General features: G+C 43.0%; 1 protein-coding gene across 1 annotated transcript in view; it reads right to left on the bottom strand.

The window, feature by feature from the left end:
• Positions 1-14618, bottom strand: part of PKHD1 (PKHD1, fibrocystin/polyductin) — a 265500-nt gene that overhangs the window by 225269 nt on the left and 25613 nt on the right. The window contains exons 21-27 of the mRNA XM_026846419.1: positions 13533-13697; positions 11834-12018; positions 10677-10799; positions 8139-8244; positions 7382-7660; positions 3169-3299; positions 2246-2381 (exon numbers count right to left, since the gene is read on the bottom strand). Of these exons, the coding sequence (XP_026702220.1) occupies positions 2246-2381; positions 3169-3299; positions 7382-7660; positions 8139-8244; positions 10677-10799; positions 11834-12018; positions 13533-13697 (1125 nt within the window). The remainder of the gene's footprint in view (positions 1-2245; positions 2382-3168; positions 3300-7381; positions 7661-8138; positions 8245-10676; positions 10800-11833; positions 12019-13532; positions 13698-14618) is intronic.

The raw sequence follows: 14618 nt of genomic DNA, 5'->3' as shown, positions 1-14618 counted from the left end.
GGCATTTTTCACTGAGATAGCTATTATCTGTACTCAGTGAGGAGAAACAGAACCTTTACGGCACGGTTCATCTTATTGTGAGGATGACATACAAAAGAGCTATGGTGAATCCCAACACAGAACCATCTATTTATCTTCACTGACTGTGCAAGCCATCCAAACAGCAAGCACAGTCAGAGATGTGTTTAGGAGGTGAATCTCATTCTCCCGTCTCCCCTGAAGGGTGTGGCTTCAATTGCACGGAAGCAGGAATAAACAGGACGAGGAGGGGTCTTCAAGTCTAACTCCCTGCTGCCATAGACCACTATCCTTTTCCTAAATTAATTAGGCAAAGGTTGTTAATATCTCTTTACCATCCCGCTGAGCCAGACAGCCCACAAAACATTTTTCTACCCACGGAGTTGCTTCAGAATGGCTGGTAAAGATCAGCTGCCACAGAACGGCACTTTCGCTCATTCCTCCTCTTCGTTGAGCACGTGGCACACAGGGGGGTAGGCAGGAGCATCTCTCACCTGCTTTACTCTCTCACCTTGTCTTAATGAAAATTAACTTGTACAGGTTGATGCATCTTTATTAGAGATCCATACCTGAGTAGCAATTTTGTGTTCCAAGCAGAGGCCAGGGCCACTTGGCTTTAGTGTTGCCTCCACAGCAGGCATGGTCACCACAACCATCCAGCTCCACAGCCTCAGCTTTGGAGAAGTCTCTGCCTTCCAGGAATCCTCACAAAGCCCCCCCTCATCTACCAGTTCCTCCAAGTAGATTTTGAAGCCAGTACTTTTCAATTCTGCATGAGCAAAGAGTCAAATAAAGTTTGAAAGCCTGCAAAGTTGAATATATTAATAGCTTGAACTCTTTGGACTCTTGGTCAATTGTCAGCTTAATCCTAGACGCCTGGAAGGCATTAGTGTAATTTATTTATTCTTTTTATTATATAGGAGGAAAATTATATTAAAATACGAAGCCGTGGAGGTTCTGAACAGGAGATTGAACTCAGCCACACCACCATTCGCAAGACGCTGTAGCATTAAGGAATTCCTTGCACCTGGACTGCCCGCAGCTAGAAAAACCTCCCCTTGGTGCTATGGTATCTGAATAATATTCAGATGATAAAGGACGTTTTCTCTTATTTATGCATTCTGGAGTAATAGAAAATGACAAGGGCATTTGGGGAGAGGAACCAAAACGCCGGGCGTGCAGCAAGAAGTGCATTTCATCTCTGGCAGTCACCTAACTCCCTGCACCCCCACCAAGTCCAGCCAAGCTGCTGAGCTGGGGGGGAGCTTTATTAAGGTGTGCGCTGGAGAGGTTGCAAAAGAGAGGAAAAAAAAATAAATCGGATGATTGCATCCTTGGAGAAATGGGAGTGGGGTGTCTGGGTAGGAAAGTAAGAATATTTGTCTTCCTCCTATCTTCCTTCCTCTCTCAGATACTAGGAATCTGGAATTACCATACAAAACTGTAGTAAACCTTCTTCCTAAAAGACTTGTCTGTAAGTGGACACCTTTCACCATTAATGTCTATTCTCAGTGCCCAGCCTAAGACTTGTGCAGAAAAAAAAAAAAAAAAAAAAAAAAAAAAAAAAAAAAAGAGGGAAATGAGGACAAATAAACAATGCCAAATATAAACTTTCAAAAGGCAGGAATGCTCAACACCCCACGAGATTTAATACTTGGAATTTTGTCCCCACAAATTCCGTGAAGTCTACACTCATATTCTAATGTAACTGATCACAAGGTCAAACTGGAGGAAACAGTTTGGCTTGGAAATAGGAATTAGCAAGACAAGTGTTGCCTCTCTTCCGCTTTCAAGGAGCCATAATGCACATGATGCATTTTATGATCAGCCCTTTGGGATAACAGAAAGGACGCTCTCTAGAGCTCATTCCCCTTGTCATGGCTGAACCTGTTACCAAGAATTAATGGTTGAGGTCATTTCAAAGCGAAGTTAGAGAAATGTGACACAAAAGGAGCACTATACCACACATGACATCCTGTGGGCATCATCCATACTGGCCTAGGGCAAGCAACTCGTTATCTCATATACGATAAAGTAAAACCAACATAGAACAACGAGGTCTGATTGGGACTAGAAGGAAACATGGGGAACGCAGGTTAAAAGAAAGCAACAGGAAAACAGCATCGGTCACCAAACTCCATAAATCTAAATTCCCTCTGCCCCACCACCATCAGCAATAACAGCACTTCTACAGATGATGCCCAACACATGTCTGCAGCCTTTTCACCTGCTACTCCACTTCTGTTCCTGCTCAGTGATACAACAGCAGGGTTTAAGGAAGGATCATACTGGAACAAGTTGTTTACTGTTGTTGACTGATACCCAGAAATTAGTGTCACACGGACAGCAGCATCTTCTGTCCCCTAAAAACAGAAATGAAGGAAATGTCAGAAATAGGAATGCACCAATAAAGAAGCCATTCCCTGTATTCCTGCATCTCCCATACTGAAGTCAGGCACATGGCACTGACAAAATTTGTATATACACCGAACTCTACTTAAATGTGTACAGTTATGTTGACTTTCAAGGGACATCTATGGAGAGATAGAAGCCTCAGAATGATGCTAGGCTATACAGATTTTCATTTGCTATATCCGTACTAGTAAATTAAACAGTGGTAAGTCATAGGCATAGACAGTTAGACCTACACTTAAACTATTAACATAATTTTAGGTATAATTTTGACAAGCAGCAAAGAGCACTGCTGCTAACAATCCCTAGGCATGTTTTTCCACAACGCACAGATAATGTCCAGGGGAGGCCTAGGTGTAAGATTTGGAGCTGAAGAGGATTTAACAATGTGAGCTAGAGCAATTGTCCCAGGCACGTTTAACAGACTAGCAGACAACTGAGAGTAGAGACATGAAATTTTGATGGAATTCAAAGCCCCATTTTGTTTATGCGAGGCTTAGCTAATGCAACCTGAATATTTTGCTGACTGTTTCACTGGTTTTTCATAAACTGCGTATCTGTTAAGTTGCTCTAAACTGTAGTTGGAGTCCATGGAAAATTGTCCCACAGCCAAGACTTGGCTGATGGGCTACTGTTTCCCTTCGCCAGTGTAGCTCAGGCCAGGAAAACATCAGGGGCTAAGGGCTGCTGTCTGTTCCCTCCCCCCCCCAAAAAAAAAAAATAAATGTGGTTTCTTACCCGAGGGGGAAGTTTACATTCAATTCTTGTTGAATTTCTGTCATCTTCCAAAATTGGGCAGGGCTGAGATCCAAACAACACCAAGTTTACCCCTTCCAGATTGGTCCCCCTGAGAGCCACTCTCAGTCCTCCTACAAAACCAATTATTGTTAGGTTCAAGACGTGGAATTATATTTTTATGCGCAAAAGATTCTTTATTAATCGGTGACTATAAAAGGGAGCACTGTCTCCCAGTTGATCTGATGATGATCTGCTTCTACCCTGCTGTGCCTAGCTTCCTCTCTTTCACCAGAGATCTTTCTTGCCTATTATTCGAATTCTTGTCCATGATACAAGAGAAGTGGGTTTGTTTCTCAGTTTATTTTTTAATGACATACTTATTTAGGCTGGCAAGGTCTGGCCTGTGATCTCAACCTTAGAAAGATCCCCAGCCCAAGAATGAAATAAGGAAGGAAGGAAGAAGCACTAAGAATGGAAAATGAGCTTGACACAGCAGGTGCTTTCACAGTTCAAATAGCTGCCAAGAACCCTGCTGTCAAAAAAAGCCTGTAGCATGTGTTTAGGAAACTTAGGTTAGAAAGGGGACTTGGCAGGGCTTGAGTTGTGAAGAAAGTCACAGAGGGCTTGATTTTGCAAAGCACTGAGCAACCTCAGCTCTCCTTTGAGCTGAGCCTCTTCAATCACATGCAGGATCATACCCAACACAATCAGACTTGCATGTGATCTTTCTGTAACACCCCGTTCCAATGCAAATAGTCAAGGTGCCCCTCTGCTTTTTCAAGTGACTAGAAGATTCAGGGACATTTCAAAGAGAAACGGAACAGAACAGGAATGGACATTAATGGTAATTCTAACCTGAATGGGTTTTTTATGAGGTTCAGAAACAATTATTATTTTTTTTTATAAATTTTACTTGAAACTTACAGGTGTTTATTGTAGTTATCAGTATTGCAGAGTTTTAGGATGATGGGCAGACAGACTGCTCAGTCACAACTTTACTAGTGAAGTGTTTGTGTGTATATGTAGTATAACTATATCACAAACCAACTGAGCTTTCATGATGCTTTTCACGTGTGATGTAAGTAAATTTCTGTGGCAAAGTCATAGAATGGTTTGGGTTGGAAGGGAACTTAAAGATCATCTAGTTCCAACACCCCTGCCACAGGAGTGCCAGGGACACCTTCCACTACATCACGCTTCTCAAAGCTCCGTCCAACCTGGCCTTGAACCCTTCCAGGGAGGGGGCAGCCACAGCTTCTCTGGGCAACCTGTGCCAGGGCCTCACCCCCTTCACAGGGAAGTATTTATTCCTTACATCTAATCTAAATCTACCCTCTGTCAGTTTAAAACCATTACGCCTTGTCCTGTCACTGACGGTCTCTCCCCTTCTTTCCTGTAGCCCCTTTAAGTCCTGGGAGGCCGCTCTAAGGTGGGATCTCATGGGAGCAGAGTAGAGCAGGAGAATCCCCTCCCTCGCCCTGCTGCCCACCCTGCTCTGGGTGCAGCCCAGCACACGGGTGGCTCTCTGGGCTGTGAGTGCACATTGCTGGCTCACAGACAGTTTTCCATCCACTGATACCCCCAAGTCCTTCTCCACAGGGCTACTCCCAATCCACAACCTGCGTTTGTGCTTGGGATTGCCCCGACCCATGGGCAAGACCTCGCACTTGGCCTTGTTGAGCTTCACAAGGTTCACACGGTCCCACCTCTCCAGCCTGTCCAGGTCCCTCTGGGTGGCACATCCCTTCCCTCCAGCGTGTTACTGCACCACACGGCTTGGGGTCACCCACAAACCTGCTGAGGGTGCCTCCATCCCACTGTCCATGTCACCAACAAAGATGTTAAACAGCATCGGTCACAACTCTGATCCCTGAGGAACACCACTTGTCACTGCTCTCCACTTGGACCCTGAGTTATTGACCGCAACACTTTGAGTGCGACCTTCCAGCCAATTATTTATATATCAAGTGGTCTATCAACGAAATCCACGTCTCGGCAATTTAGAGACAAGAATGTCATGCAGAACACTGTCAAATGCTTTATGCAAGTCCAAGTAGATGATGTCAGCTGCTCTTCCCTTATCCACCAATGGCTTAACCCCATCAGTATATATCAGTGAGTGTCCCTTGTACCTTTTCCTCAAAGCATCATTTCCTGCTAATTCTTTAAAGCAACAGAGAAGTCTAGAATTTTAATCTTCTAGATTTTCTCTGGCTGGTTGCAAATCCAGACAAAGAACAGAAATCAGATACATTAACAACAAGCTCCTTCCATCCCCTGGAGCACGGTAGTATAAAGGCACTCACACTTACAGAGTTAGGTGACAGGGAACTCCCAGCGCAGCACCACTGAGACCAGTGATATTTTGACAAGAGGGACCTGATGCAACAAAATACACAATGCTTCCTGGCTTCCTCTCCTCTCACATTAAGGTTAGAGAGCCAGAAACAGCAAGAACTCAAAACTGAAGGCAATTGTCTAATGTGACAGTTGTCAGATAAGGAGCCTCAGATTTAGAGTATAAAATCCATGTGTGATGTGTAAGGACTGATACTCTTTAAGTTTTGATATCTACACTTATATCCATATGCAATGAAATACTGCATATGTGCACTTTACGGTAAGATTGAAGAGAGGTATTTTAAATGGAAGAAATTAAAAACACAGATGGAAGCTGTAATTCTTTCCAGTTATAAATGTTCAAAGCATATGTAATGTAAGATACCATTATACTTGCTTTCTTTTTAATGAGTGACAGATTACTGTAATTGGGAGAAGAACTGGATTGTCAGCAGAGGAAATGAGAAACAAGGCTCAAAAACTAAACCTTGCCACTGTTGGCTATTTTCTTTTAGGTTTGGGTTTGTTGGTTTGGTTTTTTTTTTTTGGGGGGGGGTGTTTTTTGGTTTTTTGGGGTTTTTAATCAATTAAAGCAGTGAGTATCAACCTTATGTACTATATGACCCTCCCACTGGAGAGGAGGAAAAATTAAAAAAAAAGATAAAAGAAAAGGCTTAGAATACTTTTCTTGCCACACACTCCAACATAACGTGAAGAGGTGGCCATAACTTCCTGCGTTTCAGCTTAGGAACTCTACTTTCCCCCAAGACCATCCCAAGACTTATCCACATAGAAGTTCACAGACCATCCTTCCCTTCTTCTGCCTGCTCCAAGGTGAGCAAGCGTGGCACAAGCATTTTTCCAAGCCACATGGCTGAATCCAGGCCAGTACTCCTGCTCTCAGTGACGCTTGTCAGCATGAACTCAGAGAACCTCAGTGATGAAACTAGGAGGTTTCCAGACAATATCTGTAGGACTTTTACTGTTGGAGTTGACCTGGATCATGTTGTTTCTAGATACTTGTTTGAAAACAAGTTGTACGCTGAGATCGTTGGTCCTTACTGCACAACCCAGGGGTGTCAAGAGTGCTCTCCACTTTTCTCATCGGGCTGGGGAGACTCTTCCCTCTCCCAAACAAGAAAGGGTGGCTTTTTACACCCTTTGGTTTGGCTTAGCTACAGTTGGCTAGGCACCCTGATGGAACATCTAGGTGAAGTCCTCTCATCTGTGTCACATACAGGACAGATGGGAGTCATAATGGTCCTTTGACCCCAGAGTACTGTGGAAAATCTTCCAAGCTCCTGTCTTCAGGGATGGAATATATTACCCTTTATTTCTCCTTCTGTTTCAAGGACACGATGGGTAATAGAAATGGAAGAAGCTTCAATTTAGTTTGAGCTTCTCTAGGTTTATCAATTTTGTATCTAAACACAAGCGAGTTTTACATTTTCTCTCACAATATGAATTCACTTCAACTGAGATGAATCAAAGTTTAGCCATTTCACAGTTAGGCCAGATGGATCCAAATACTACAAAAGCTATGTGTTGAAATGGATATGGGAAGACGAGCCATGAAACACTAATAGCCTTCTGGGTTCTTGGAATAAATATACACGCACTTCAATTTACAATTCTCAAACAAAACTTGTTGGAAAACGGATTGTCTCCACAAAGAACCAAGGAAAGTCTGTCACTCTTTGTAAGAAACTTGCCCCAGTGCTTTGGGATGCACACAGCGTGTCCAGCCATATTATGTCTTTTGTTTCAGATGAAGACCTTGGTAGTCAAAGTACAGAAGAAATTAAACATAGCATGAAAAACAAGAAGCAGAAAGTAGATATCCCTTTAGAGATGGTCTTCTGTTCAGACCTACCGATCTCTGAAGCTGTGGGAGGTTCGATAGCTACCAGCTTTGGCTCAACTCTTAGGAAGATGCCTTCTCCTGTGCTGCCATTGAGTGCGAAGCCATAAGGTCTCACCAGTAGTGTCACCCGGTAGACTCCAACTGGCAACCTCTCCATCTCACAGACCACTTCAGTTTGATTCAATGTTATGACGTAGCAGGTCGTGTTGTTCACCTCTACCTGCAGGGCTGGCTTCTCCTCAGTGAAGCCTGATCCCTTGATAACTACTGTGGCCTGGGACCCATCATCTGAAGGAATAACAACAAGATGATTCATTAACTTTGGTGTAGCAATGCTCAGGATTTATTTCCAAACAACAGTTTTACCATCTTCATCAGGACAGCCTAAAAAGTATACCACTGATGATCTTTCGTTGTCCCTCATAATGCCTATTCCTGCCTGTTCCTGCTCAGCTATTACTTTTTAAATTAAATTTTTATTAAAAATAACTTGAGCCAGGAGTCACCTTCTACTTTAAGCATGAAGCTTATCACCTTTTATCTCCCCTTTATGCCTCTACCATCTTCTCACCAATGTAAAAACATATCTGTGCTACTTATTTTAAGACTGGAGCTGATCAGAAGTATCCCACTAAAAAAATGCAGTTTCCACAAAATCAGAAGTTTCCAAAAGAATAAACACACACACAAAGTCGTCAGCATCTGGCAGATCTTTTTTCACTGAAGAGCGGTTTTGCCTTTTTGTTCAGACACAAAGCCCCGTTACCTGATGAATACTCCACATAACTGACTACAGGTGTCAATTCCTGGCTGAACTGGAAAGAGCACGACCCGGAACAGTTTGCAAGGATGTCATTCACCACCACCACCACCTGGAGACAGAGAATAAGGTTAACCGGAAGCTGGGAAGGGAACAGAGATGTTTTCTAAAGTCACATCTATCTGGTAGACCTGCAGAGCGATGCCAGTAGCCACACTGAGCTACTGAGAGCACTCTGACTGTGCCAGCACAGAGCAGTCAGACAGCTGCTTAGCCTGCTGCAGTCTCATTATAAATTTAATCACAAGGCTTGCTAGGGCTCGGTCGTAGACAAAGCAGAGCACATCTTTGGAAGCTGTGTCTGCAGAATCCTATCTCCCATCTTGCCGGGACCCACAGCTCCTCCCACCTCCTGTTCTTCTAGTCATCCATGGAAGACCCTGCTTGCCATACACCCCCAGTTATTCCCATCCTGCCTTGGGAACAGGTTTATTATGTTTAAAGTACCCTGTAAGACTAAATAGAATGGATGCCAGAATCTGTCTTTTTGGCATTCAGCACTCAGTTTTATTTTTTTCCTTCTTGTTCATGCGGAAACAAGAAAGCTGGGCTGTGACCTTGATATCTAGTAAGAGATATCAACAGATATCTCATCTGAGATCTTGATATCTTGAAAAAGTCATCTGACAGAGCATAAGGCATAGGAGAGTCCTCTTCATCTCTCTCTCTCTCAGGTAGCAAGGGTGTGTCAGGAGGCTAAACCCATGCCTGCAAAAAGCAAGAGCAGACTGTCTCCAAGAAATGCAAGGAGCACAGAGGTGAGAGGTACTCTGCTTGAATAGAGACGCAATAATTAGAGGGACATTTTTATACTTGTTGCTAGCAGCAAGTCAGAAGAAAGCTTCAAAAACAAAGAGGAAATCTGATTGCTGCTGCTGTTCTTATTTCATTTAGTTTATTTGAACGTATGTCTGCCCCACGGATGAGAGACACAACACAGGTGGTTGAGCCACTGGAAGCAGCGATGTCTTTGTAACTGGAGAACAGGTTGACTGAAAAAGCAGGCTGACCTAGCTCCACGTGCTGCACAGCTGCACTTTGAGCACATCCAGCATCATCCTGTTATCACTACAGTACCCAGCAGTCTTCCCTGGAAGCAAAGCCAGCGACACGCTGCTCTGCAACATCTGAGAGCAGAGTCTGCAATGCATTTGTCCACCCAGTAGACTCATTCACCCAGGAAACCCTCCTTGCTCCCTTTTCACACATGAAGAATTGAGATCCAGAGAGGCTGCGGGACTTGTCTAATTCACAGACTAGTGCCACAGGTACCATCTCATTTATTTTACTTGTCAGGGTAACAGCTGGAATGCTGCAGATGAAGAGTGTCCCACGTTTGGTGGACAGCACCGTAAGACCCAACAAGGGTGGGAATCCAGAGATGATGTCAGCCCTTAGCCACAGCCTCAAAAGAAATAAATGGTCTTCTATCACCCATGATGATCATTCTCCCTGTGAGGAACTGAAGGAAGAAATGCCTCAAATATTCATCAACACAGAAAACCTCAAGGACAAGCTGTGGCCTTTGGATTAGGCTAAGGAATGTCACCCAAGGAAGCGGGAGCCTATGGAAGGGTGCAGCTCCCACTCCCTTGCAGCTACTTTGACAAACTCCTTAGATAAGCCTCAAAGGGGGGAAATTGGACTGACTGAAACCAAATGTTTCCCCCCAGGCACAAGTACCACTGATCACTGGCTCTATTGTGCAAGCCAGACACCATGCTTGCCTCATTAACGACTTTGCTCCTTCGCCATTGAAGTGGTAACACGAACTTGTAAGAGGTGATCATTTCTGGGATGACTTATAACAAGCATGAAGTCAGCAAAAATCACTGGGAACAGCGGAAAAACCGAAGGTGGGCAGGGTGAGTTCAACCACTGACTCAACTGGCACCCAATGCTCCACGTTTTTCCTTGTCTCTCATAGAAATGAGTTTGTGGAATACCTGCCCCTCCTCTTCTAGTATGCTAATCAGCTGATAAGAAGAACTTAAAAGGTGACAGAAAATTTTTCTGCAGGTGCACCCACCACCCAACACTACCCGACCTGAGACAACGCTGAATCCAGATTTCTTTGACTCTCTTTCTCTCTTTTTTTCCTTTCCTTTCTTTTCTTTCTTATAAATTTATGAGACCACATTGCTTATTATCTTTTTCCAAGTTTAAATTGTTTTCTACCTCAAGTAAAACATTATAACTGGTTGTTTGGTGTCATTTCACCTTAATTTAACCCAAGGGGATCACAGAACCTTTGTGATTCTCTGGGCTTCCAGCCTGGGTCATGACACTCCCCACCTGCAATAGCTCTTGGAGAAGAGTTCTACTCCACAAGCCAGGGAGTAGAATCTGAATGATTTATGACAAATGACAGAACAGTAGATTTCTGAAAGGATTTAGTGGCAGAAGTACGTACCTGAATACCTGTGAGACTCCTGGATCTACACAAACCAGGTGGATCAATAGAAAGCATAAAGCACCTCTCACCTGTGTTTTGTTGTTGAAGGTAGCAAGCATGTCCCCAAATATCGGCCCAATAAACACGCCTCCATCATAAACCACACGACTAGAAACTGTTGGCTTCAGACCAGTGAGGTTTTCAGCAGAGACCTGGTAAAGAACAAAGAATTTAAGTTCCTTGTCGTTTTCCATCCTGTGAGTTTAAACTAAAACCGTTCCCCCCAGAGTTCATACAAAGTCTTTACAAGGCATCAAATAACTCCTGGAAAGCTCTTCTCAAGTTTCTTCCATGACTCCTATCTCCAGGTCTAAATCTTCATTACCCAAGACTTTACAAGACCTCCCTGTTTCCATCTTCAGCCTTGCAGGCAAGAAACTGAGACAAAGAGATTCAGGAGCCAGATTTGCAGATAAACTTCTAATACTCGGTAATATCATCTGGAATTAAGTATGGAAACAGCTTTGAACATCTTCTCAAAAACACAACTTTGCATGGAACAAGGACCTGTGCTACAGCTGAAGATTCAGCTCAAGCTTTTTTTACCATCTAGGACAATGTCTTCATCATGAGAACTCATTGCTTTGTTGAAGATAATTTTATACTTTCAGAAGCTGGATATACAAAGAAATATATTGGGGGAAGGAAGCAGCTCTGTCTTAATTCTTATTCAAAAAAAGACACTTTTACTGGAGGCAAAACTTAAATGATAAATCTTGGGGTGGGAGAGTTTGAACTGAACCTTAATCTGAGACTTGTGAGAACCAGATATAGACCCACACAGAATAGTTGTCAGAAAAAGATCTTCTTGGCCCATAAATGATGCCACAAACCTGTACTGGGCTTCAGTTATGGTACTAAAATATTAATGTGATTATAATAGCTTTCACTTCAGTATAGCAGTCCCTTTATTCCGCAGAACTGCAACAAAACCCAGAAATTACATCCTAGCCTCGTCATTTTGTGGGGCACAGACTCTGAAGACGTATTTTCTCCTCCTGTAACTGTAATTGCTTTTTTAATGACCTAATCTGGAATTTGCTTAAACTGCTATTCCTAATAGGAAGACACTTAGCTTAAGGTCCCATGGATGTCTGTGTAAAAACAAATACTGGGAGAATGAATCATTCAAAGCCAAAGACATTGAATGGGGTTCAAAGTAAATGTTAGTAACAAATTACTGTACATTGATAACATTGGGCAAGTCCCCAGTTTTTGTTTTCCAAGTCAGTGTCCAGATGCTTTCATAGCATGAGTTTGAGTCTTTAGTCACAATGAAGTCACTAGTGTTGAAGTATGGGGCTGTAGAGTTATCTGTGTTGTCTTGCAAAAGCTTGCGGAGATGGTGGGAGGAGATGTGCACTGAAACACCTGCAAAAGACATTAGAAAGTTGTGGATATCATCATCCCTAGGAGAGCACATCTACCTGCCCATAGAAAAGAAAGACGTTTCATTATTAGTGCAAGTCTGTGGTGGTTCAAACCTCTGCAACTGCCAAAAAGCAGCAGAGGGAAATTTACTGGACCCCAAATGCCAAATCACCATAGAACATAGAATAGATTGGGTTGGAAGAGACTTTTTAAAGGTTGTCTAATCCAATCCTCCTGCCATGGGCAGGGACATCTTCACCTAGATCAGGTTGCTCAGAGCCCCGTCCAACCTGACCTCAAATGTTTCCAGGGATGGGGCATCCACCTCCTCTCTGGGCAACCTGTGCCAGTGTCTCACCACCCTCATCATAAAACATTTCTTCCTTATATCTATTTTGAAGATCTTCTGCTAAAAAAAAAACCAAGAAACTTCTCTGCAATTGGGACTGTCAGAAATTTTGTTTAAGTAATACTTTTATACAATATGCACTCATGAAATTTCAGTGTGCAAGTCATTTTCCTTCAAAATACGAAGGTTGGAAATGTCCTAGGTGAGACAGGTGTGGAGAGAGTCAGCCTATCAAGATTTTTGTAGAGTCCAATCCAGATAAAATGCAAATAATGTTTTATTTCTTTTGACATAAATACCCATGGCCATTCAAAGCTACAGATACAATAAATCTCTCTAAATGAATTAATGAGAAAGAGGGCAAAGCACAAGACCTGGGAACACAGCAAGAGGAATGGAGGACATTTTTAAAAGATGATGCTCAAAATTAAGTACGACTGAGACAGCCTTCAGCTGTTGTAGAAAAATCTTAAGTGACAACACAGAGAAGAGTTGTTTCAGAAATATTCTAAGGCTGTGCTTTCCCATTTTGTTATTTGACTTTATAAATGAGCCACTGTTTCCTCAGTTAAGAACTTTATCATTGGTCTTGCTCAGATTAACCTGCTCACTTTCATTCTAAGCCTCTCTGATTATTCAAACAAAAGACAAGAAAACCTAGCACGCATAAAGGGTAATTACATTCAAGCCAAGCAATTCTACGCACAAAATCTTTTGTGATATCTACAAGCCTATTACCAATCCTGGTAATCCTAGAAGAGAACAAATTTCCTGGTAACATGCGCAAGTCTTGTCGTACAAGAACAGAAGGACAGATGCTGGAGAAATGGCAGCATAATGAAATCATGGGATGCAAAATCCCAGTTGAGGATCTTTAATGTTAAGGCAAATATTTTTCAGAGTTCTTTAAAATTAAGGCAAATATTTCACAGTGGCTGTAAGCATTTTGGAACAACCCCATTCCTAACATCAACAAACACTAGCCAGACTATAATCCTTAAATCATGTCTGGAAGTACATCAGATGCAAAGATCTAGCAGCTATCTCAACAGGTTGTTTAACCTGCCAGTCTGTACCCTCAGCATTTCCAGGGTGTAATATTGTCTCTTCTTCACTTCGTTTCCTGCAAAGGAAATCCAGGACCTGCACCTGAACCTTCTCTTACCTGATACCACCGTATTGGCCAAGTGGATGCTGAAGGTCCCTCCAATAGGTGGGGATGACTTTTGCAGTCTCTGAATGGTGAGGCTGACTCTCACATCCTCCGTGGAGACATAGAGGTAGCCATACTCCTTAGAGCCCTCCCCAAGCAAAGCACCTCTGTGTGACAGAGAGGGTTCGCATGAAGGCATTAGCAGTCAGGACCCCCACTCGTGACACCCCCAACGTCACCAGCAGCAGAGGGATGCCTGTGGGAACACCACCCTCGAAAAGACCTAGGGGGAACGTATTCAGAGCTCAAAGAGAATTCAATACTCCCAACTTACACCTGCATGATGTAGGGCAAGGCACACAACAGAAAATGATAGAGTCTTTGTTTTAATTATGTCAGAAGAAATTGTTAATACAGCACCAAGCACAAGCAAGTCCTGCCCCAGTACTGGTGGTTTTAAAGGACCAACTAAAGACAGCCAGAGCAGCAGCTACAGCCCCAAGGCAAAAAGCTTTCCTTTAGACAACTCCAGTCTATCAAAATCTTAATTCCTCTGAATTACAGCGATATTTCACATTAGACTTCACGCAAAGCCCAATTTCTAAAACTTAGAAATATTTTCTCACTTGCCGCTAAATTCTCCTTTTTCAATGGGAAAAAGAGACTCTCCGTGGTACAATGATGCCACCACGCGGTTAAGCGTGTGGGCAACAGCTAAAGTCTCACACCTCAGCCCCTGCCTTCTGCAGAGCAAATTCCAGGAAGACAAAACCAAAAGTATCTCTCAGCCTTCTTGTCTGACCTACAGCCCGTACCTCAGATTTGAGCTCAGACCCCTGCCCCTGTCGCAGCAAGTTGTACCGGAATGTATCACAGCTTGTGCTCAGTTAAGAGAAAGAGCCAGGTTTGTTCTGAAGAGATCCAAAGACAGTGATCAGCCCACTCATTTTTAAAGTGTGTGCTGATTTCTGTTTTCAGTCTTCCTGGATTCAGCATCACACGCTGGTTTCTCTTACATCTTCCTCCGTGAGATGCAGAAACCCACCAGTGCCAAGCATTTTTTTATTTTTTTTTTTTTAATTTTTTTCATGGTGAGAG

Source organism: Athene cunicularia (assembly GCF_003259725.1).
Source record: "Athene cunicularia isolate RWA chromosome 3 unlocalized genomic scaffold, athCun1 chr3_part1, whole genome shotgun sequence".
Lineage (NCBI taxonomy): Eukaryota > Metazoa > Chordata > Aves > Strigiformes > Strigidae > Athene > Athene cunicularia.
This window is presented reverse-complemented; position numbering and strand designations above follow the sequence as displayed.